This window comes from Mustela erminea, chromosome 6 (assembly GCF_009829155.1).
Source record: "Mustela erminea isolate mMusErm1 chromosome 6, mMusErm1.Pri, whole genome shotgun sequence".
NCBI lineage: Eukaryota > Metazoa > Chordata > Mammalia > Carnivora > Mustelidae > Mustela > Mustela erminea.
The window spans coordinates 10,691,306-10,710,349 of record NC_045619.1 but is presented as its reverse complement, the minus strand read 5'-3'; the positions used below and the strand labels follow the sequence as shown (position 1 = coordinate 10,710,349).

General features: G+C 56.3%; 1 protein-coding gene across 4 annotated transcripts; it reads right to left on the bottom strand.

The window, feature by feature from the left end:
- Positions 1-2,064: 2,064 nt before the first annotated feature.
- On the bottom strand, positions 2,065-18,300 carry IL2RB (interleukin 2 receptor subunit beta). 4 transcript variants are annotated; one of them, XM_032346383.1, is made up of 10 exons: positions 18,190-18,300; positions 14,910-15,030; positions 14,589-14,706; positions 13,673-13,751; positions 11,421-11,526; positions 9,907-10,055; positions 9,247-9,412; positions 8,693-8,807; positions 7,215-7,299; positions 2,065-4,604 (listed from the first exon to the last, which is right to left on the bottom strand). In XM_032346383.1, exons 2-10 carry the CDS (start codon positions 14,995-14,997, stop codon positions 3,843-3,845), a joined length of 1,668 nt encoding a protein of 555 aa, XP_032202274.1. In that variant the 5' UTR covers positions 14,998-15,030; positions 18,190-18,300; the 3' UTR covers positions 2,065-3,842. The 4 variants fall into 4 exon arrangements, with proteins under 4 accessions (XP_032202274.1, XP_032202272.1, XP_032202273.1 ...); XM_032346381.1 differs by having other exon boundaries at positions 14,589-14,703; positions 18,190-18,299; XM_032346382.1 differs by lacking the exon at positions 18,190-18,300 and adding an exon at positions 15,678-17,125.
- Between the last annotated feature and the right edge of the window lie 744 nt (positions 18,301-19,044).

Sequence of the window (19,044 nt, the reverse complement as noted above, 5' to 3'; positions counted from 1 at the left end):
CCATTAGAAAAAAAATGAAATCTTGCCATTTGCAACAACGTGGATGGAACTGGAGGGCATTATTCTAAGCGAAATAAGTTAGTCAGAGAAAGAAAAACACCCTATGATTTCGCTCTTATGTAGAATTTAAGAAATAAAACAGATGAACGTAGGGGAAAGGAAGGAAAAATAAAATAAGACGAAAACACGGAGACAAACCATAAGAGACTCTTAACTAGGGGAAACCAACTGAGGGTTGCTGGAGGGGAGGGGGCGGAGGGATGTGGTAATGGGTGACGGGCATTAAGGAGGGCACGTGATGTCATAAGCACTGGGTGTTCTATGCAACTGATGAATCACTAAACGCTATCCTGAAACTACTAATACACTATATATTAATTAAAATTAACTTAAATAAAAAATTAAAAAAACAAAAAGAAATTGGAGACCTGAGAGGTTGGAAAGCCTGGCCACCTCTCCCTCCTTCTCTCTTATCTCTCCTAAGTCTGCCCCAGCTGCCTCCTGCTTCCCACTCTGCATCTGACAGATCTTCCCTGCCCTCGGCTGCCTGGTCCCCAGCTGGTGCTGCTCCCCTCCCTGCAATCTGACCCAGGCAGGACTGTCTCCGCTTCACCCTTTCTGCCCCTCCCAGCTGCTCCCTCTTTGCCCCATCTCCCAAGGCACAAACTCCATCCCACCCTGGACATGTCACACTGTGGCTTCTGGCCCATCAGTCTGCCTGGTGTAAGGCGGCCACCCATTCTGCTCACCACCAGCTCAAGCTCAAGTCTCTCGTCACACCTGGTGGGGACAGCTGGGTTCCCTGGGCGCAGCTACTCATAGGACCCTCTCAGCTTTCCAGCCTCTAACACCTCAGCTTCAGTTTTCCCTGCCTGGAAAATCAGTCTGGGAAGATAAGACCTTCTGTTGAGGAAGGAATCCAAGGGATGATCGGGTCCAGATAGGTCACCAGGTGCCAGGTAGGATCAATTGGGACCTGCCTGCAGAATCTCAAGCTGTCCTCAAACTTTTCAGGAAGGAAAGCCATAATCAATTAGCAATGTCTGCCATGAGTGGGTGAAATTGATTAGTGATGTCTGCTACAGGTGCATCTTTATGAATGCCCAATATTGCCATCCATAATCTGGTCCAACTATTCAGAGTCAAAGACAAAGAAGAAAAAAATGTTTTATATATATTTATATATATATATATATATATATGCACACACATGTGTATTTATACATATTTATATGCATGTAAATATATTTATATGCACACATATATAATTTGTATAATATATATTTATATATTATTTACATATACTAAAAATTCTATATATTCTATTTGATTTATATTTATTGTGTATTCTGCTTATAGCATGTTGATTTATATTACATTAAATATATATATCAACTATGTTTTTATGATATTTTATTTTTATTTTCCCATGAGACCATATCAGATGGTGCCCAGACACAGAATAAGATAAACCTGACTCCTATTAGTGAAAAAGATATCCCCTTTACAATCTTTTTGCTTTCTCACCATTTGTGGCTGGCTGGCATGTCTTCAACAGTTTCCCAACACTTGTTAACCTCCCCTTTAACCTAAGAGAGCAGACTTACAGCCCGCGAAGAATTGAGGCACTTTATTTTATCGTATTTACTTTTTACAGTTACCTTTTATTTATAGGGAATATCAGCTTTTCCATTTACAGAAGCAATACAAAGATTTTTCTTTTTAAATAAAAGTGAACAAAAAAGTGAAGGATTTGAAGAAAAATAATGAGGTAAACAATAACAGAGATGGCACACACAGGTCATTGAACATCCATCCATATGGCACAAATGCCCAAGACTTAAGAACCAGAACTGTCCCAAGAACTCTTTCAAGTGGAAACTGACTCACAGAGGGGTTTCATGGCTTGCGCTGGGACACAGAGCAAGGGTCTCCTCACCGAGCTTCGGTTTGATGCTCAGGCCAGGACTGAGGAGCCTCGTGGCCCAGAACACGTGGCATCGTATGGCAGGAGTGACCAAGTGCTCAAGCTCTTCCGTGGGAAGGATCCAAGACTCAGACAACCTCAGGAAAAGGGAGTTTATTTCGGACTTAAGGAAAATGAGACTCTTAAGCGAACCGTCGGTAGCCCCCTGTCAGCGGGTGTCTCTATAGCAGAACCCAGTGCCCGCTGCTAACGGGGTTGAACTCCTGCTTCCCAGGCTTCTCCAAGAGCCTTCTGCACAGGCACCTGCTCCCAGGGACCTCCCTTCTTAAGACCCTGAGTTGAAATGCTCAAGACTGACAGAAATCTGATTGGCTAGTTCAGGCCGGGCCTCCCTGACTGGGCGGAGCTTCTGTTCTAAGCCAGCTCATCTGCAGAAGCTTGTGGGCCTATGGGTGGGCTTGTGTCAGGCACCCAATCAGCTAGGAGCAGGGCCTATAAGTGCTGGCTCAGCGCGCTCGCGTATCAGGGATCTGGAAAAGAATCCTTTGCTCGCCGGGGTTGCTACTGTGAGAGGAAGGTTGTGGCAGGCATCACAGGTGTGATCTGTGCCAGGGACAGAAGGAAGAGAAGTGGAGAGGTGATGGGGAGAACCGAGGAGGAAGGGGTCAGCTGTGCGAGTCTTGTGTTTGTGCTGCGGGGAGGACTTCGGTGAAAAGGGACGAGGCTCTTGCTGGAATGGGCATGCTGGAGCCTAGTGAGCCTGAGGCTTCGCCTCTCTGAGTCTTGACCTCAGAAGAGGACGATGGCCCCTGTGTAAAGGCAGCCGGGCACAGGGAGTCCAAGCAAGGTGGTCCCAGATAGTTCACTACAGGGAATAGGATAGGGGTGCCAAGCGAGTTGCCCTTCTGGACGCAGCATGCCAGCCCCCTGAGTTGTGGAAGAGATCTCTCCAAGAGAGGTCTAGACTCTCTGTGACAGCCTCAGAACCAGCCACTAAGAGAGGTTTACTTCCCAGCAGCATGCCTTACGAATCCATGAAACCACAATGGAAAGATCCAGCCAGTGTCTGCTTTCCCCGTGGGGATTCGCATCACAAATTGGGCCACAGTGGAAAGGACGCAGTAGCTAAGTATTCTGAGGTCACAAGAGATCCCAAGGGCGAAGTGACAGGGCCACTTTGTCTAGCCATCCCGTAATACTGAAGCTTGAAGTTCGGGCGCATTAATGGATGCAGAGTTTCTCTCCAAAGGAAGCAGAAAGGACCCTTGAGGCATAGGGGCTTGGTCACCTGGATGAGGGAGGAGAGAGCACCGCAGGTACAGGGAACAGCATGTGCAAATGTGTGGGGGCGTGAGGGAGCTGCTGGTGGCTCAGTAGGACCACTGGGAGGGTTCTAGGAGGGAATGTTCCAACATGATGCCAGGGGAGCAAGAGCCAGGCCAAGAAGTGGTGCGGAGGGCAGCAGGGAGCCATGGTGGGCTTTAAACAAGGGGCAGCAGAGCCATATGGTTTGTGGTTCAGAGAGAGAGCTCTGGCTGCCCTGTGGAGGATGGGCAGGAGGGGGTGGGACTGGGGCAGGAAGCCCAGTGAGGCGGACAGGGTGAAGATCCCTGGAGAACCCCGAGAACTCTCCCTGAAGAGTCCTTGCAGGGCTCCAGAGGAGGGATGCTTTAGAGGCAAAAGCCATGGGACTCCGTGACAGCTGAGGGGAGTCACAGTGTGCTCACCCACTGCAATTCTTAGCTTGGGCCACAGGACCAGGGAGCAGCAGTTGCCATTTGGAAATGAATGCCCGAATGGGCAAGGCTGGGTGGGGGCCCTCGGGGCAGGGATGTCCAGGGGGCAGCAAGCCTTGAGGACAAAGAGTCCTCACCCGGACCTGGCACAACAGTGGGCATCAGCCTGCCTTGTCTGTCTACACCAAGTGAGCCGGGTCCTGCTCCTGCAGCTCTTGGAGAGACACATAGGCATCGGTGTTCAGGGTCAGGCAGGAGGCAGGGGTTCCGACCTGGCCTCGCCCGGGGGGTCTAGCCCAGGGGAAGCTGATCCCCTCCCTGGGGCCAGGGGCCGGGACCTCCTCTCTTGCTTCTCCCAGGGCACGCTCCAGCGGTGGCTGGCTGTCCCCCGGGTCAGACGCTCCTGGGTTGGGAGGCACCAGGGCCTGGGGGGCCCAGTCTCGGGGAGCTCCCTCCTGCAGAGAGGGGGGCAGCTTCTCTTCACAGGCTCCAGTGCCCCTAGCCATGGTGTTGGGGGGGCCGGGGCCACCCAGGAGCCTGGGAGAGAAGAGAAGCAGGTCATCCCCCGGGGGGAAGGTGCAGTAGGCATCGTCTTCTGCTGGCAGGGGTGGCAGGGGTGGCAGGGGTGGGAGGAGAGACCCCTCAGGTGCCCCAGCCCCGCCCTCCTCGGACTCTTCTGTGCAGGGGTCATAGCTGAAGTACACCTGGCAGGCCTCGATCTCCAGAGCATCCGGGAGGTGGAAGAAGAAGTAACCTTGGTTGGTGAAGCAGCTGGTCAGCGAGTGGCCGCTGGTCTCGGCCGAGGGTGAGGGCCCCTTCTGCTGCAGCAGGAGCAACTGTGTGGCCTTGGTGTCCCGGTCCAGCACCTCCAGCGGGGAGATCTCGGGTGCCTGGGTATTGGGACTGAAGGATGACGAGGGGAAGGGCGAGGAGAGCCACTTCTGCCAGGAGAGAGAACAGATGGAAGGTGAGTAGGACGCCTCCGCCTCCAGAATCTCAGCAACAACTCCTCATTACGGTCTCCTCAGAGCTTCCACCTCCAGGAAGGCCTCCCTGACTACACACCCCCCCCCCCACCCCCACACACCAGCTTGCAGAATGCTCTCGGTCAGCCTGGAGACGGTGATTCCTGTAGGTGCCCAGGGGATGTGTTGTTTCGATGAGGATTGTTTATGGTGCTGTGAGCCTGGCACCACACGAGGCACCAGGCAAAGGGGGAAAGCCTCAGTGCATCAGGTAGGGACTAGCCCCAGTGTGTGAGTCCGCAAACCAGGGTCAAAGCTGAAAGGGCCCCGAATGGAGCCCATCTTGTCCACCTTACAGATGCCCAGACGGGGGCCGTCTCCTAGCCCTGAACATACAGCCGGCTCTCTGACAAAATCTCTGGAGGGCGCAGATGGTCCTGACATTTTCTGGCCACCACCCCCCCCCCCCCCGTGATGTGCAGCCCCCTCCTGCCACACTGTCCCTCCACAGAGAGAAGAAAGTACCCGCCAGAGCCCTTCCCAGTAGCTCCAGAGTCCGGAGAGCCCTGGTCCTCACTGACTGTGTGACCCTGGGCAGGTCACTGCCCCTCTCTGAGCCTCAATCCCACAACACTTAGCCCCCTCTTTCCTAAAACTTCCTTATTGTGAGCAGGAGAATGTCAGAATAAGAAACTGAAGGCAGGACTCCCTGGCCCAGGGTAAAAGGCAGACCACCCACAGAAGCGAAAGGGACAGTAGGCCCTCAGGGGGTGTGATGGGGACCCAACAGCCCTCTGTCCTGGGAGCCCTCAACAGCTGGACTGGCGTCCCCTGAGCACACGGACCAGACCCATTGGGCTCCTCCTACACTCCTCCCCCTGCTAGGCTGGGAAGAGAGGGAGAGAGCAGGCTCCGGGTGGGGGGTGGGGAGGGGGTCCAGCCCTGGAGGAGGCAAGGGAGGAGGGGACGGGCTGTGCAACCAGAAGGAGAAGCCGGGGCCGTGACCAGCCCTGCCTGGTGTGCCAGGGCCTTGCCAGCCCCTCTCAGAGGGTCAGCTACTTCCTGGGCCTGGGCTTCCGTCCTCAGTGCCCTGAAGTTGGGGGGACGGGGCAGGGAGGCAGGTGCAAGGAGGAACACATCCCCCTTCACACACACACACACTTACACACTGGCACACATATCCCCGGGTCTCCTGGACAGAGCAGTGGACCTTGTGGCCTGGTAGCTAGAGGTCCTGGGGTAGGGAGAGAGGAGCAGACCTCCCACCCAGATGCAGAGGAGAGGGTGGGGTCCCCTTGACCCTACCCTCACCACATTGTGCATCCCACGGCTTCCCTGGGATCTACCTTCCACACCCCAGGTCTGGGGCAAGCATCTAGACCTGGGGATGACCACATGGGAAGACAGAGCAGTTGGTACCTCTCTAGGATGGAGCCCACTCCCAGCTCAAAAGGCCCTAGTCCCATAGAATCAGAAAGTTTTCACCCGGGAAGAGGACTAAGGATGCATCCAGTCCAGCCTCCAACCAGGAGTCCCTTCTGCTATATTTCTGACATACAGTCAGCCAAGATTTGTTAGAATGCCTCTGTTGACAGGGAGCTCACTATCTTTAGGGCTTTAGGAAGAATTTTAAGGAGGTCCATTCCCCGACATCGAGAGACCTGTAGGCAAGCTATCCCCAAATCTTGGGAGTTTTCCAAAGAATTTCAGAATTCTTTGGCCGTAATAGGGAACTCCAAAGCCAACTCTTGACATCTCTGGCCCAGTATGGCTTTCCAGCCCTCCCACACTCCTGCTGATTGCCTTCCACCCCGACCTCATCCTCCATCAAATCTAGAGAGCCGGGGGAGGGGAGTGGTGAGAGAAGCAGCCCACCACAGCCCCTTTCCACCACAACACTTCCTTCCTGAAGCAAGCGTGGGCTCCGGGAGGGGAGGCGACTGAGGTTTAAATGGGGTTAAGGGTTACTACTCTCTGGGCCAGCACCTTCCCAGTGACTCTGCTTCGATTGATGAGAAGCACCTCAAAGAATTGTTACCATCAAGGATACGGTGTTGGGGCCTGCCCAGCGCTTTCTGCAGGGGGCGAGGAACCGCTGCCCATTAAGAGAGTCAGCACAAGTTGTGGGTGGGGGAGTGGTGCGGAGAAGGGGCAGGTCCTGCTCAGTCAACAGACCAGTGACCGAAATTCTAGCTAGGACCCCTTGAGCACTTACTACATGCCAGCCAGTGATCTTGGGCCCATCCATGTAAGTCACACGTAGGTTTCCCTCCCTGTTGCACAAGTGGGAAAGCTGAGCACAAGAGACATTCCATGACGCGCCCGAGGTCACACAGCCAGGAAGGGCTGGAGCCAGGATTAGAACCAGACTGTCTGGCTCAGACAGGAGGTACCATTCAGCCTGAGAATAGTGGTGCCCAAGCTGGGGAAAGGGACCCACACCCAGCCCAGAGGCTGCTTACTTTAGTATTTGTCTCCTGTTGCAAAGTGCAAACCCACCACCTCCCCACCCGCTCACACCTCTGGCCACCCCCCTGCCAGCCTGAGCCAGATGCCTGCTTCTCTCCGCCAGCTCCAGACTCCTACCTGGAAATCTCCTCCATGCTCTGACTTCAGCTGGGAAAAGAACTCTGACGGGTCTGGGATGTGGCACTTCAGAACCTTCTTCAGCCTGAACAGGAGAGGAGGAGGGAGGGAATGAGGATGAAAAGGGAAAGGGGCCATGGTGTCCCGCTGGCACCCCACTGCGCTGAATGGAGGGTACAGAGCCATTCCGCATTCATCTGTTGGATCAGTACGAAGTAAATGTCCAGTAAGGGAGGGTGGGGGCCTGGGGACACAAGAATGGCAAACAGAGAAGGTCTCTTTCTGACATTCTACTGGGGAGACAGACACAAACCAAGTGTGCAACATGACCATTCATTCTGTGGACACAAAGCAGGGGTCCGTGCAAAAGAAGGATGTGGGGGTGGGGGACCATAGGAGCCCGAGTGGTCAGGGACTACACAGAGCCAAATGTTTGGAGTAGAGTGAACAAGGAACAAGGAAGCAGGAGGTAGGAAAGAGACCAGATTGTGTGTCTCCATGTCCAGACTGTCATGGATGGTCGTTCAGGTTGTGCACTGCCCAAGGGCAGCGGTTTTAGGGGGGTAGTGAGTGGGTGCTGAATTCCAGCCCATGCTCTGCTTGCCACACTGAGTGCCCCAGTATCTGTATGCATCAGCCTCAAAAATGTGGTCATAGCCTCAAGGACCCAGAAAGCCTGGCTGCCCCCCAGTTAGATGTTCAGGCTCAGGTGAGCCCTCTCCTCCGCCCCTTCTGGTCTCCAACCACACTTGCCTCCCTGAACTCTCAGTTGCTGTAATGCTGCTTTGCGTTATAAATGTAGGGCCTTTGCACACCCTGTTTCCTCTGTTTGCCTATGCACTCCCCATCCCCTCCCCATGCCTGGTTAGCTCCTCCTTTCAAGGGAATCATCACTTCCTTAGGCATGTTTCTGCTGGCCATCCCCCAGCCGAGGTTCCTCTCCCTGTGGCCTACTTCCAATCCATCAAGTACCTTCCTTTACCCTTTTATCGTGGTGTGTCATTGTACTTGCATATGATTTATAAACATCTGCCTCCTTCCACGGGACCATGAGCTCCATGAAGATGCGACCGCATGTATGTAGCCTGCCCTTGTATTCCCAGCACTCGGTACCAGGCCTGCCACTGAGCTGGGGCTCGACAAAGGGACCTAGAGAGATCCCCGAGGACACATACACATAGAGACAGCAGGCATTTGCACACACGCATACACACATATGTGCACACACATACTCAGAGTCATGCTCTGAGCGGGGTCTCCATGGGGCTCTCCCTCCCCGGCTCCCCTCAGGCTGGTTCCCTGGGGTTCCGTCTTTGGGGGTTGGTGCCAGGGAAAAGCTAGGTATCAGGCAGGGAGGACTGTGGGGAGGGCAGAGGGAGCACGGGTGTGTCTGAGCAGGGGTCTGAGCCGAGGGCCTGAGCACTCAGGGGGTGTGTGTCAGATGAGAGCACGAAGGAGCAGGAAAGGAGGGCTCTTACCACGGTCCGATGTACGGACAGTTGGCCAACAAGTAGACCAAGACGAGAAAGACGAAGACACTGCTGATGCCCACGATGACATGGCCAAACCAAGGAAAGGGCAGAGTCCGCTCTCCTGAGGCCACCCAGGGGCGGGAGGAGAAGCGGGAAGAGAGGTTAGAGAAGCACCCCTGCTCGCCCAGATCCCTCTAGCATCCGCCACCCCCTGCAGCCACCCTGGTGCCTAGGGACCGGCTGATCTCTGACCCAAGGCCTTGGCAGGTCCCGGCTGGCCCAGGAGACCTGCCGTGGGAGCTGACAAGGGGCATCGCGTGCCTCATCACAGCAGGTCTGCCAGGTAGCACAGTACCCACTTTACAGATGCAGAAACTGAGGCTTCCGGATGCGAGCAGCCCACTCCGACCACACTGCTCACTCTGCAGGGTCACAATGAGTGGGCTAACCATAGCAGGTGAGCCCGACTCGAGCTGAGCCCTGTACCCCAGTCCCAGGCCTCCCCCACCAGCCATCCCCTCCGGTCTGAGCTCCGTCCCACCCCTTCTGTCTCCTGGTACCTGCAGGCCTCGTCCTGAAGGCCAGGGGCTGACTCCAGGGACTCCAAGCCTTGTGACTGCCTAGGTGGGCCCTGACCCGCACTTGAAATTCATACAAGGTGCCCGGAGTAAGCGTCTCAAGGCAAATCCATTGCTGGTTTTGTCTGAGGATCAGCACGGAGGCCTCCTGGGGCAGAGAGAGGCGGGGGGCTGTCAGAGTGGAGGGGGTCCACAGCCCACCTCACCTCCCATGGCAGGGGCTGGCTGGGAGGCTGAGTGGGTGACGCCTGCATTCCTCCCTGCCAGCTCCTCCCCTGCCCCTCTCCCCCCGCATCCCTGACTACTCAGCCCCAAACCCCAAGGGCATCCTGAACCCCTCCCTCTCACTCACCATCCATGCACAGAGCTGCACGGACAGGTGACTTCCCAGGGCCTCTGAAATCTCAGAGGATAGTCACCTGCCTCTTGGCTATGTAAACTCTAGCCCTGGCATCTGCCACCAGCTGGAACCCCAGGGCTGTCGGGGGGCACATACGGGGCGGGGAGGCCAGAGCAGGCAGGACAGGGGAGGAGCAGGGGCCACCTGGGGACTACCGTGGCTTTGCTGACATGAAGCCTGGACAGGGTGACCAGGACTGGAGGGAGGAGTCGGGGCAGGTGGGGACCAGGCCATGCACTCACCTCCCAGTTGTGGCCTGGGGACCTTGTCCGGGCCTCAAACTCCAGGTAACTTTCAATGTAGTGGGAGGACTGCGGGACTTTCCAGGTTATGTTGCATTTGTGGGTCCCGACGTGGGTGATTTGGAGTAAGTCGGGGGCCATCAGGCGAACTGGAGGTGAGAGAGAGGAAGAGACAGTGACCTCGGGGGATGCTGGGTCACGATGCCATGCCAAGGGGATAAAGTTCAGACACGCCCCCATCTCTACCTTTGCACCTGCTCCTTCTCCCTCCTGGGCACCCTCCCCACCCCCAGAGACCCTCACCTCCTTGGAGAAGCCTTCTTGTACCCCCTAACCTGTTTTATTTTCCTGCCCAGCACTTAGCCCCACCTGACACATCAAATATTTATTTGGGGTTCTTTGTTCATTTTCCGTCTCTCCCAGCAGACCGTGTGCTCCCTGAGGGCAGGGGATGTGTTCTCCGACGTATTCTTGGCGCCTGGAGCCATTACCTGATTCAAGCACCTGATAATCTGCTGCATGAAAACAAGCGAAGGCCTCTGTTCTCTGCCTCCAGAATGGATCTGAGAGCTTTACAGGAATCGTCTCATGTCATTTAATTGAATCTCAGGATCCTTATAGGATTATAAGATTTAGTAATTCTGAAATTAAACTGACCTAAGTTTTTCTAAGTTTGGGACTCTTGAACTACACGAATAACACCATTCGTGGGCATGTGTTAAGCTGTCAGAGACTCACAGACTCCTTGTGGCAACCCAGGGTCCAGCCAATAGCTGATTCTCCCCATTCTTGATGGGCAAACTGAGGCTCAGACGTGTGAAATGATACTCTGGGCAAACCCCATTCAGTTAAGTCAAGGCTGCATTGAGCACCCTGTCTAGATCTCGCCCTTTCTCCCTTATATGGTCTGGCGATGGGGCCAGGCAGGCAGTCATTCAAAAACCTTCCCAGAGCACTGCCCAGATAAGGCTTGGTGCTGGGTACTTGGAGTAGAGACTTAGGGAAGATAGATGTTCTGCCCTCAGGGAGCTTACAGCCCAGTGAGGGAGACAGTCCCCAAATCAGGCAGTAAGGACCCTGAAATAACATAAACACCCTGAAAGAGGAGGTATGAAGGGCTGGGAGAGTCTGGGAAGGCTTCCTGGTGGAGGTGACTCTTCACTGCGCCTTGAATGGTGAGGGGGAACTTTTCTGATAGGAAGAGCCTTCTCGGCTGTGGCACCCACAAATGCAAGGGTTCAGAGGCATGAATGGGCAAGTTGAATTCAGAGAGCTGGCCTTTGGTTGTGACAGGAATACAGGCCAGGAGAGGAGCAGCGCTCGACTGGGAAGCCCAGGCCAGATGCTGAGTATCAGGGGAAGGAGCCAGAACTGCAGCCTGAGGGCAGTGGGCAGTGAGAGATCACACGTGGGTATGGAAAGAGACTGGATCTGGGAGGGTCCCAGAGGGAAAGACAGGACGGAGGGTTCCCAGCCCGCCCCAGTCCCCCTACCCTTCCCAGTTCCTCACTCACGATTCTCAAAGGGCTTGAAGTCCTGGGTCATCAGTGTCTTCCACCTCCCCCCTTCGTGGCATATCACGCTCATTTTGACAATGTCAGCCGCGGTCAGACTCTGAGCCTGCAAGAGGAGGACATGGTAGGGATGGGGCATGGGTGGTGGGGACGATAGGAGAGAGGAAGACCAAGACCACAACAAAAGTGGGGCCCCTCCATGAGCCCCTCCGGCTAAGGCTGGGGTCGGCAGGCTTTTTCCATGAGGGGGCAGAAAGTAAATATTTCTAGCTTTGCAGGTCAAACGGTCTCAGTCGCAACTACTCAATTCTGTTGCTGGCCTGTGAAAACCAACCAGAGACACCGTAGGAGAATGGCATGGCCGTGTGCCAATAAAGCTTTATTTACAAAAACAGGCAGCAAGCAGAGTTTGATCCGTGATCTAAAGTGAAGTGAGCCGCCTTGAAAGGGAGGGAGTTCCCCATCCAAAGAGGCATGCAAACAGGATGAGCCCCCAAGAGAAGGCAGGTCTGGAACTGTACCTGTGTAACAGATTGGAGTGTGACAGCCTACCTCTCCCCACTCCCACACCCTGGCTTTTGGGGAAGGAAATGGGCACGCGGCAAGCCTCTCCCGAGGGCATGCACTATTCGGGCGCCTTAGGCATTTCTCTAGCTGATGGTCAGAGCAAACCATCCTCATAATGCAGGTGAGTGGCCCAAAGTCACGCACTGGTCAGCAGGGGGGTCTGGATTCAAAGCCAGGCCTCTGTAACCGCTGCTCCCACAGAGACACAGCCTGAGGCTGTGACACCTGACCAAGGCCTGTGGAATGAGCATCTTACAGCAGCCTCCTCCCTGTGCAGAAGAGCACCCTGTGGGAGGAAAATCTGATGCATGTCCCCTCCAGATCTGTGCTCTAGGTTCTGAGGTGGTGTTTTCAGGTCCAGGACTCAGGACACAGTCCCTCTGACCTACCTGCCCCAGGGCCCACCATGAGTGAAACTTGAACTTGACCGTATGAGTCCCCAGAGCTAGGAACAATTCCTCCCTCTCCAACCCAAGGACGCTGCCCCTTGCTGTGTCTGGCTGTTGTAGGGGCCTGATGTTTCCAGATAATGATAATATCGTCATTATTACTATGATCGTAGTCCTTATAAAGATGCCAGGAATATATTGCGTTGGGTTCATCCTCTGTCCGCACACTCTTCTGCGTGCGGGACACACGTTCTCTCATTTAACTCAACACCCTGTGAGACAAGCCCTATGCCCCTTCTCGTCCTGCAGCCGAGAAGGCTGAAGCTCAGAGGGGCTAGGGCTTTGCCTGAGGTCACACAGCGAGGAAAAGGTGGGGCCAGGGTCCTAAGGCAGACCCTCCGCAGAGCTCACAGGGACAGGTATGGCCATCTGACTCCAGACGTGTGAGCCTATCTCCACATTCTCCTGCCCCTTAAGAATGGGTGTGACCTGATGACGGCTGGAAAAGGTGGTCTGGGCAACCCTAGTGCCTGCTGCTGCCAAGGACGGCGTGACCAACAGTAATTTGATGCCCATGCATGGACGTGGCCACATGCCCATCTAGACGGTTCAGTCCCAGCTCTGCCCCTCACTGGCAGGGCCTCTCTGAGCCTCAGTTTCCTCTCTGGTAAGAAAGGGACAGTGCTGGAGCCCACCCACGAAGTCCCCAGGATCCACAGACCTCAAAGTCAAGTGCATGCTCTGCTCTGGGCACGGTGTTTAGTGCTTTAACACAAAGAACAGCTCTACGAGGCAGGTACTGTCATTCTTGCCACTTTGAGAAGGGAAGCCTAGGACCAGCAGTTGCCTGATGTCACCCAGTGGGTGTTACAGTGGAGCCGGGACCAGGCACCCAAACCTTCAGCTCCAGGATCCACACTTTTAAGCCCATGCTGCCTTGCACTTACCAAGACCTTGGAAGACTCAGAGGGGGTGTTGTTACGGGTGGGCACCCCTCCCCACACCTGATAAAGAGTACAGAAGTGTCGCGGGACCCACAAAGCATGGGGAGAAGAGTGAGGCAGAGGCGGAATGACCGAGCCCCTCGGACCACAGATCTCTCAAGCCTCAGTCAGCCCTGAGTTCTGGCCTTTGGATGCCGCCCTGCTTCCTTCTGTCTCTCTTGCCCCGGGGCAGCCTGCTGTGCCACCGACTATAGCCAAAGCCACTGGGCTCTCTGGGCCCCGCTCTGCCCTGGAAGCTCCCCGCCCCGCACCTGCCCACCCCTGGGCTCTCTTCTCAGCTCTCAGTACTCACATCTGGGGATCCAAGAATCAGGTGACAGACCCAGAGCGCCGGGCTCAGTGGGAGCAGCTCGCAGGATCTGTTCCAAGGCCTTTCAAGGCAAAAGAACCTCCTTAGGACAAAAAGAGGGACCCCCAGAGCCAGCCCTCGGGATGGCCCCACCCCTGCAGCAAGGCCAGTCTGTGCAGGCTCTATGCCAACCTCCGTAGAGACCCCCATCCCCCCACCTGCTCCCCTCCCATCACGAGCACCTTTTCCTGTCCTCCCCAGCCTGGCCTCACAGTAGCCACAGTGATCTTCTAGAAGCAAACAGTGCAGGACATGTCGGCCTCCCCACCTGAAGCCCTCCAGAGTCTTCCCTCGGGGCTGGAAGGGGCCCTTGCAACCTTGTGGAATCACTACCCACCCAAGACCACGGCCAAACCCAAAGCCACCTTTGCTGTTGCCATCAAGATGCACAGATCACAGCAGCCCCTTCCCTGACTCCCTCCCAGCCCCCAGAATCCCAACCATGCCCAGGCCCCTCTTTCCAGAGCTGCTCTAGATATCTCTCCGAAAGCTTAGGGAACCCCCTTTCTTCCCCCGCCCCTTGCTTCTGAAGTCGACTAGTCTTGACCCATCAGTCTCACAGCCCAGTGTCCCCAAACTACCCTGTGTAGCTCATCTCCAGCCCCTCCCCTGCAGCCTGGACCCCCACTCCTCACTCCCACCCTGGTTCCAGGAGTCTAAATATCTAGCCCTTTTGTTTTCCAGACTTCAGGGACACCAAGAGTCTGTGGGTCCTATCAATCCAGATTCTCAAAGTGCAACATCTTAGAGTCTGCCAGGAAGGAGTCCCAAGAGTCTAAGATTATAGGAACACCCCCCACGACCACCCCGCACACCAATCCCGAGATGCTGCCTTCTTGCTGGTCAACCCCACACTCACCGTCTATCTGGCCAAGCATGGATCTTGCAGGACGAGGCCTGTGGGTCCCCGTCCCAGCTCCAGGCACAGGAGATGTTGGCTTTTGAGTTGTAGAAGCATGTGAGCTTGGGGGTGTCTGCTAACAAGATGAGGCATGAGTGGCTGGCCGCAGAGGGGCCAAGGGAGAAGGTGGACGCCTGATCGCTCGTCCCGTTGCCCTCGCCTCCCTCCTGCCCCTGCTGAAGGATCTCTGCCCAGAAGCGGGGGTCCTGAAAGGGGTTCTACAAGGGTTGGCCGCCTTCCCAAGAGAAAGAACAGCTATCCAGATGCCAAGGTCCTCACCATCTGTCGCTGTGACTCCCTGAGGGATGGCCAGGGCCAGGAGGAAGACAAGGAGGGACAGATAGCAGGACAGAGCTGGCGCTGCCATCACATCCACGGGTGGGAGCTGGGGAAGAGAGCCCTGGGGGAAAGAAAGGGGGAGAAAACACAAGTAAACACCTGCTCCAGGTCCCTGGTCGCTGCGAGAGGCGGGCCGAGCCCTGCCCATCTCAGGGTGGCCCGTTCTGCTCTGCCAATACCATCCAGCCTCAGGGCCTTTGCACCTGCTGGTCCCTCAGCCCCACACATGCTCCCTTCCTTTGGGGATTTGGGGAGCCATACATTGTCAGGGCTCAGAGGGCTCTCTGAAAGAGCCCATGCCCTTGTCCAAAAGCTGGGGAAACTGAGGCCCAGAAAAAGGAAAGATTCGCTCAGGTCCACACAGGGAGACCAGCACAGAGCTCGGATTACAGCTCACCTCTTCCCTTTCCTGCTGCACTCTTAGTCACACCTAAAACCATCATCAGGAGGCTCCTAGAAGCCAGGCTATGCTCTGTTCTTTAAATAAAGCAGCAAAAACTCTACTGGAGATCCTCTCATTATCTGTATTTTCAGATGGGGAAACTGAGGCACGGGGACGTAAAATAAACTGCCCAAGATCACAGAGCTGATCAGAGGCAGGTGTGGAATCCAAGTCAGGGCGGACCCAGGGCCCAGACAGTGGCTCCTGTAACTTCTCTGACTCTGTCTCCCCCCACCACTGAGATGGGCGACACGCTCGATACTCACGGACTAAGTCACTGCAATACTTGGGGGTGTACTGAGCATTCCCACTGTGCCCAGCAATTTACGTATACTAGATCCTCTTCTCTCCCTGGAGGCTAGGGGCTGGGTGCTTGTATTATCCCCTTACACAGATGAAGAAACAAAAGCTCTGAGTCCTTCACCCGCCAAGGTCATGTGTGCAGAAGAGGCAGAGCTGGGATTTCATCCCCCGCTCGCTTGCCCACAGAGCCTGTTCCCTCACATCCTTCGGCCCTGCCCAGACCCTGTCCCAGGCACTGGTCCCAGAGGTAAGGTCACCAGCCCTCCGCCCCTGGAGTTGAGGAATCAGGGCCCAGCAAGGGCACAGGCCAACTGTCAGGTGTCTGGCTTGAGTTTGAAAAGGAGTCCCCAGCCCAGCATCCGCACAGGAGGAGAAGCTCCCCAGTGGGGATAGGGGATGGGGGCTGGTTGCCTCTTTCCTTGGGGACCCCCCCACAGCACAGGGCACAGCGTTCAGACCCTAAAGGGGTCCAGTAAGCCTCCCTGTGCCCCCCTACTCACTCAGTCATGGCCTGGGAGCATGGGTACTATCTGCCCCCTGGAGGGTGCCGCCCCTGGCCAACACCAGTCAGCAAGGCAAGCCCATGCCCAGGACAGGACCTGGTATAGAGCTTCAGGATGACAGGAGGAGATTCGGGGCAAAGGCATACAAGATCACAGGAAGGTCAAGGCCAAACCACAGCCCCAGCCGCGGCGAGCCAGCTGGAGCAGAAACACCGTCTACAACGAGTTCCCCACCACTCATAGCAGAAAGGGCGCAGCGATGTACATCACGATTGCAAAGGGCACAGAGAGGGGAGTGTGGGCTGTTCCTGAGCCGGTCGGGGCAGGGAGGGCTCCAGGATGGCGCTGAGGCTGCACCCTCCGGCCAGGCAGGGAACTGAGGCTCAGGGAGGTTAAGGAACCTGCTCAAGGCCACAGGCCCAGCCTCAGGGAGAGCAAGGAGGACCTCTGAGTCCTAAGCCCCATGAGCCCTGGGTTCGCACGCACACCCGCACTCCCTGCCCTTCATGGGGGCACCCTGAAGGGTTCCAGGAACCCTGGAAGGTAGCTGTCGTCACCCCCACCACCCCCGCGACAGATGCCAAGACTGAACTCAGCGCTGCCCCAGGAAGCTGGACTCAAAGCCAGTCAATTGATTCCAAGTGAGGAGATGACAGTGATGATGGCAACGGTGATGACGGTGACAGGGATGAGGACGGGAATGGTGACAGGGCTGGTGACTAATACTCGACTCTCATTCTGTGCCCAGGTCCTTAGCACTCAGCAGATATCACCCCGCTTCGTCCCTGCAGCAACCCTGGGAGGAGGTACCGTTATGACTCTTTTCCTCAGATGAGGAGGCTGAGGCCAGTAAGCCTCTCGCCCAGGCCAGAGTGGGGCCGAGCCGGGGGTTGAACTGGGTCAGTACTGCCTGATTTCCCGCCAATGCTGGGGCTGAAACTGTGGGCCACAGGGCGCTGGGGGCAGGAGGCGTGGGGGTGGGGGGCAGGGGGCGGTGGGGTGAGGACCAGAGGCAGGAGCTCCACAGCCAGACCACCAGCTGTGATGGGCAGCATCTCGCCTCATCCTCCTGGCCACCGACCCCCAACACACAAGGTGGTGGGCGGAGGGGCGGGGAGCTGGCCTCTTGCTGTTTAACTCCAGAAGCATCTCCCCAGGTGGGTTCGGAATCCAGGCTGTAGGGCTAGGAGGGGGCACCCTCAGAAATGGCTCTGGCCCCCGCCACCCCCCGTTGAGGTCTCCAAACACAGTTCAGGACAGGAGGCCTTGTCCCCCGGGAGAAAGGCCAGCCCCAGAGATGGAATCCTATCCACTCTCGTGGTGCCTGGAGACACTACAGACCTGTCTGCTCACACGGCCAAGGGAGGGACAATCCGGACTCAAATCTGCCAGTCTGTGCCCCCTGCCCCCGCTGCCACCCAGGGCTCCCAGAGAGGAGACAACCCCACTTCATCGCCAGGTCTCAGAGGGGCCCCTCCCACCCCAGAGCCTCTTAAGGAGCACTTTACACCGGGATGCCTCCCCAACATGGGTCCCATTCCACAGCCGCCCGGCAGGAGCTCACGTGTCCCCCTACCCCACAACCCAGTGTCCTCCATCCGGGGCTCAGCTGGCCTCCCCTCTCCCAGTCCTCCTGCCTCTTTCCTCACCCCTTCTGGGCTAGGACGCCCCTTATCCCAGAGCAACCCCCAGCTTCCCCAGGGGTGGGCTGGGAAGAACTAGGGACCAGCTTTTTCTTCAAGGCCAAAACCCTGATCAGGACCTGCCTCATCCTGGAGGGATTTCAAGATAAGGTTGGGGGCCAGGCGGGCTGGGAGATGGAAGTTCCAGCGGAACCTCCTGGGGCATCTAGGAGATGAGAGCTGGAAGCCGTCCCTTGACCTTCGCTTCCGGCCCCAAGCTGCTGGCAGGGCCGGGAGGGAGACCCCAGGTCGCTGGGAACCAGGCAGCGGCAGGGTGAGGGCAAAGTCACCTGGCTGAGACATGGGGCCGCAGTGCGCTCTCTCGGGATCTCTCCGCTGCCATCTCCCCCGGAGCCCAGCTCTGACTCCCTCCAACTCTGGCAGCCCAGGTAGCAGCTGGCTGAGGAGGCCGGCACAGACGAAAACCCCAGGGCCAGCCCACTTCCTGTGCAGAGGATGGAGGGGCAAGGCCTGGGGTGGGGACAGGAGAGATCAGGCTGGTGAGAAACTCTGAAACTCCTCAAGCACCTAGGGGCCCGATAAAGATCTCCCTCCTCCGCTGGGGGGAGGTGGGACCGTGTGGGTGTCTTGGCAGCCGACACACTCACACATGCTCTCTCGCGCGCTCACACACGTACACACGCACACGCCCGGTCCCTCTCATATGGGTGCCTTGTGGCATGTAGGAGCCCGAAGGGTACAGCCCCTTCTTTTCCCCCCTCCACCACCCCAGCCCATCTCCTAGGGGGCCACTTCAAGCCTCTGACACCTTCATCCAGTCACACACAGACACACACACACACACACAGCCACTAACGAGTTCTTTGAGGTGTCCCCAGCGCTACTCACACCTATCCCACCACCTCTCAGAGACCTCCCTTTTCACCCAGCCTTCCAGGGAGCCCGCTACTTCATTTAGCTTTCAGAGAAGACCCTGTTCCAGGGCTTTGCAAACACTTTGCTGGCGTCTTACTAAGCATTCTAGAACCTTCCTTTTCAAGTCATGGCTCCTAAGCCTTTCCTCCCCATCCACCCCGTGCTCAGGACTTTTTTTTCAAATGATGAGAAACTGGGGGCCCCTTTTTAGAAAGGTGCACACCTGGTCAGGGTCAGCATCCCGGGCCCAGGGGCCCGTGAAGTCCCAT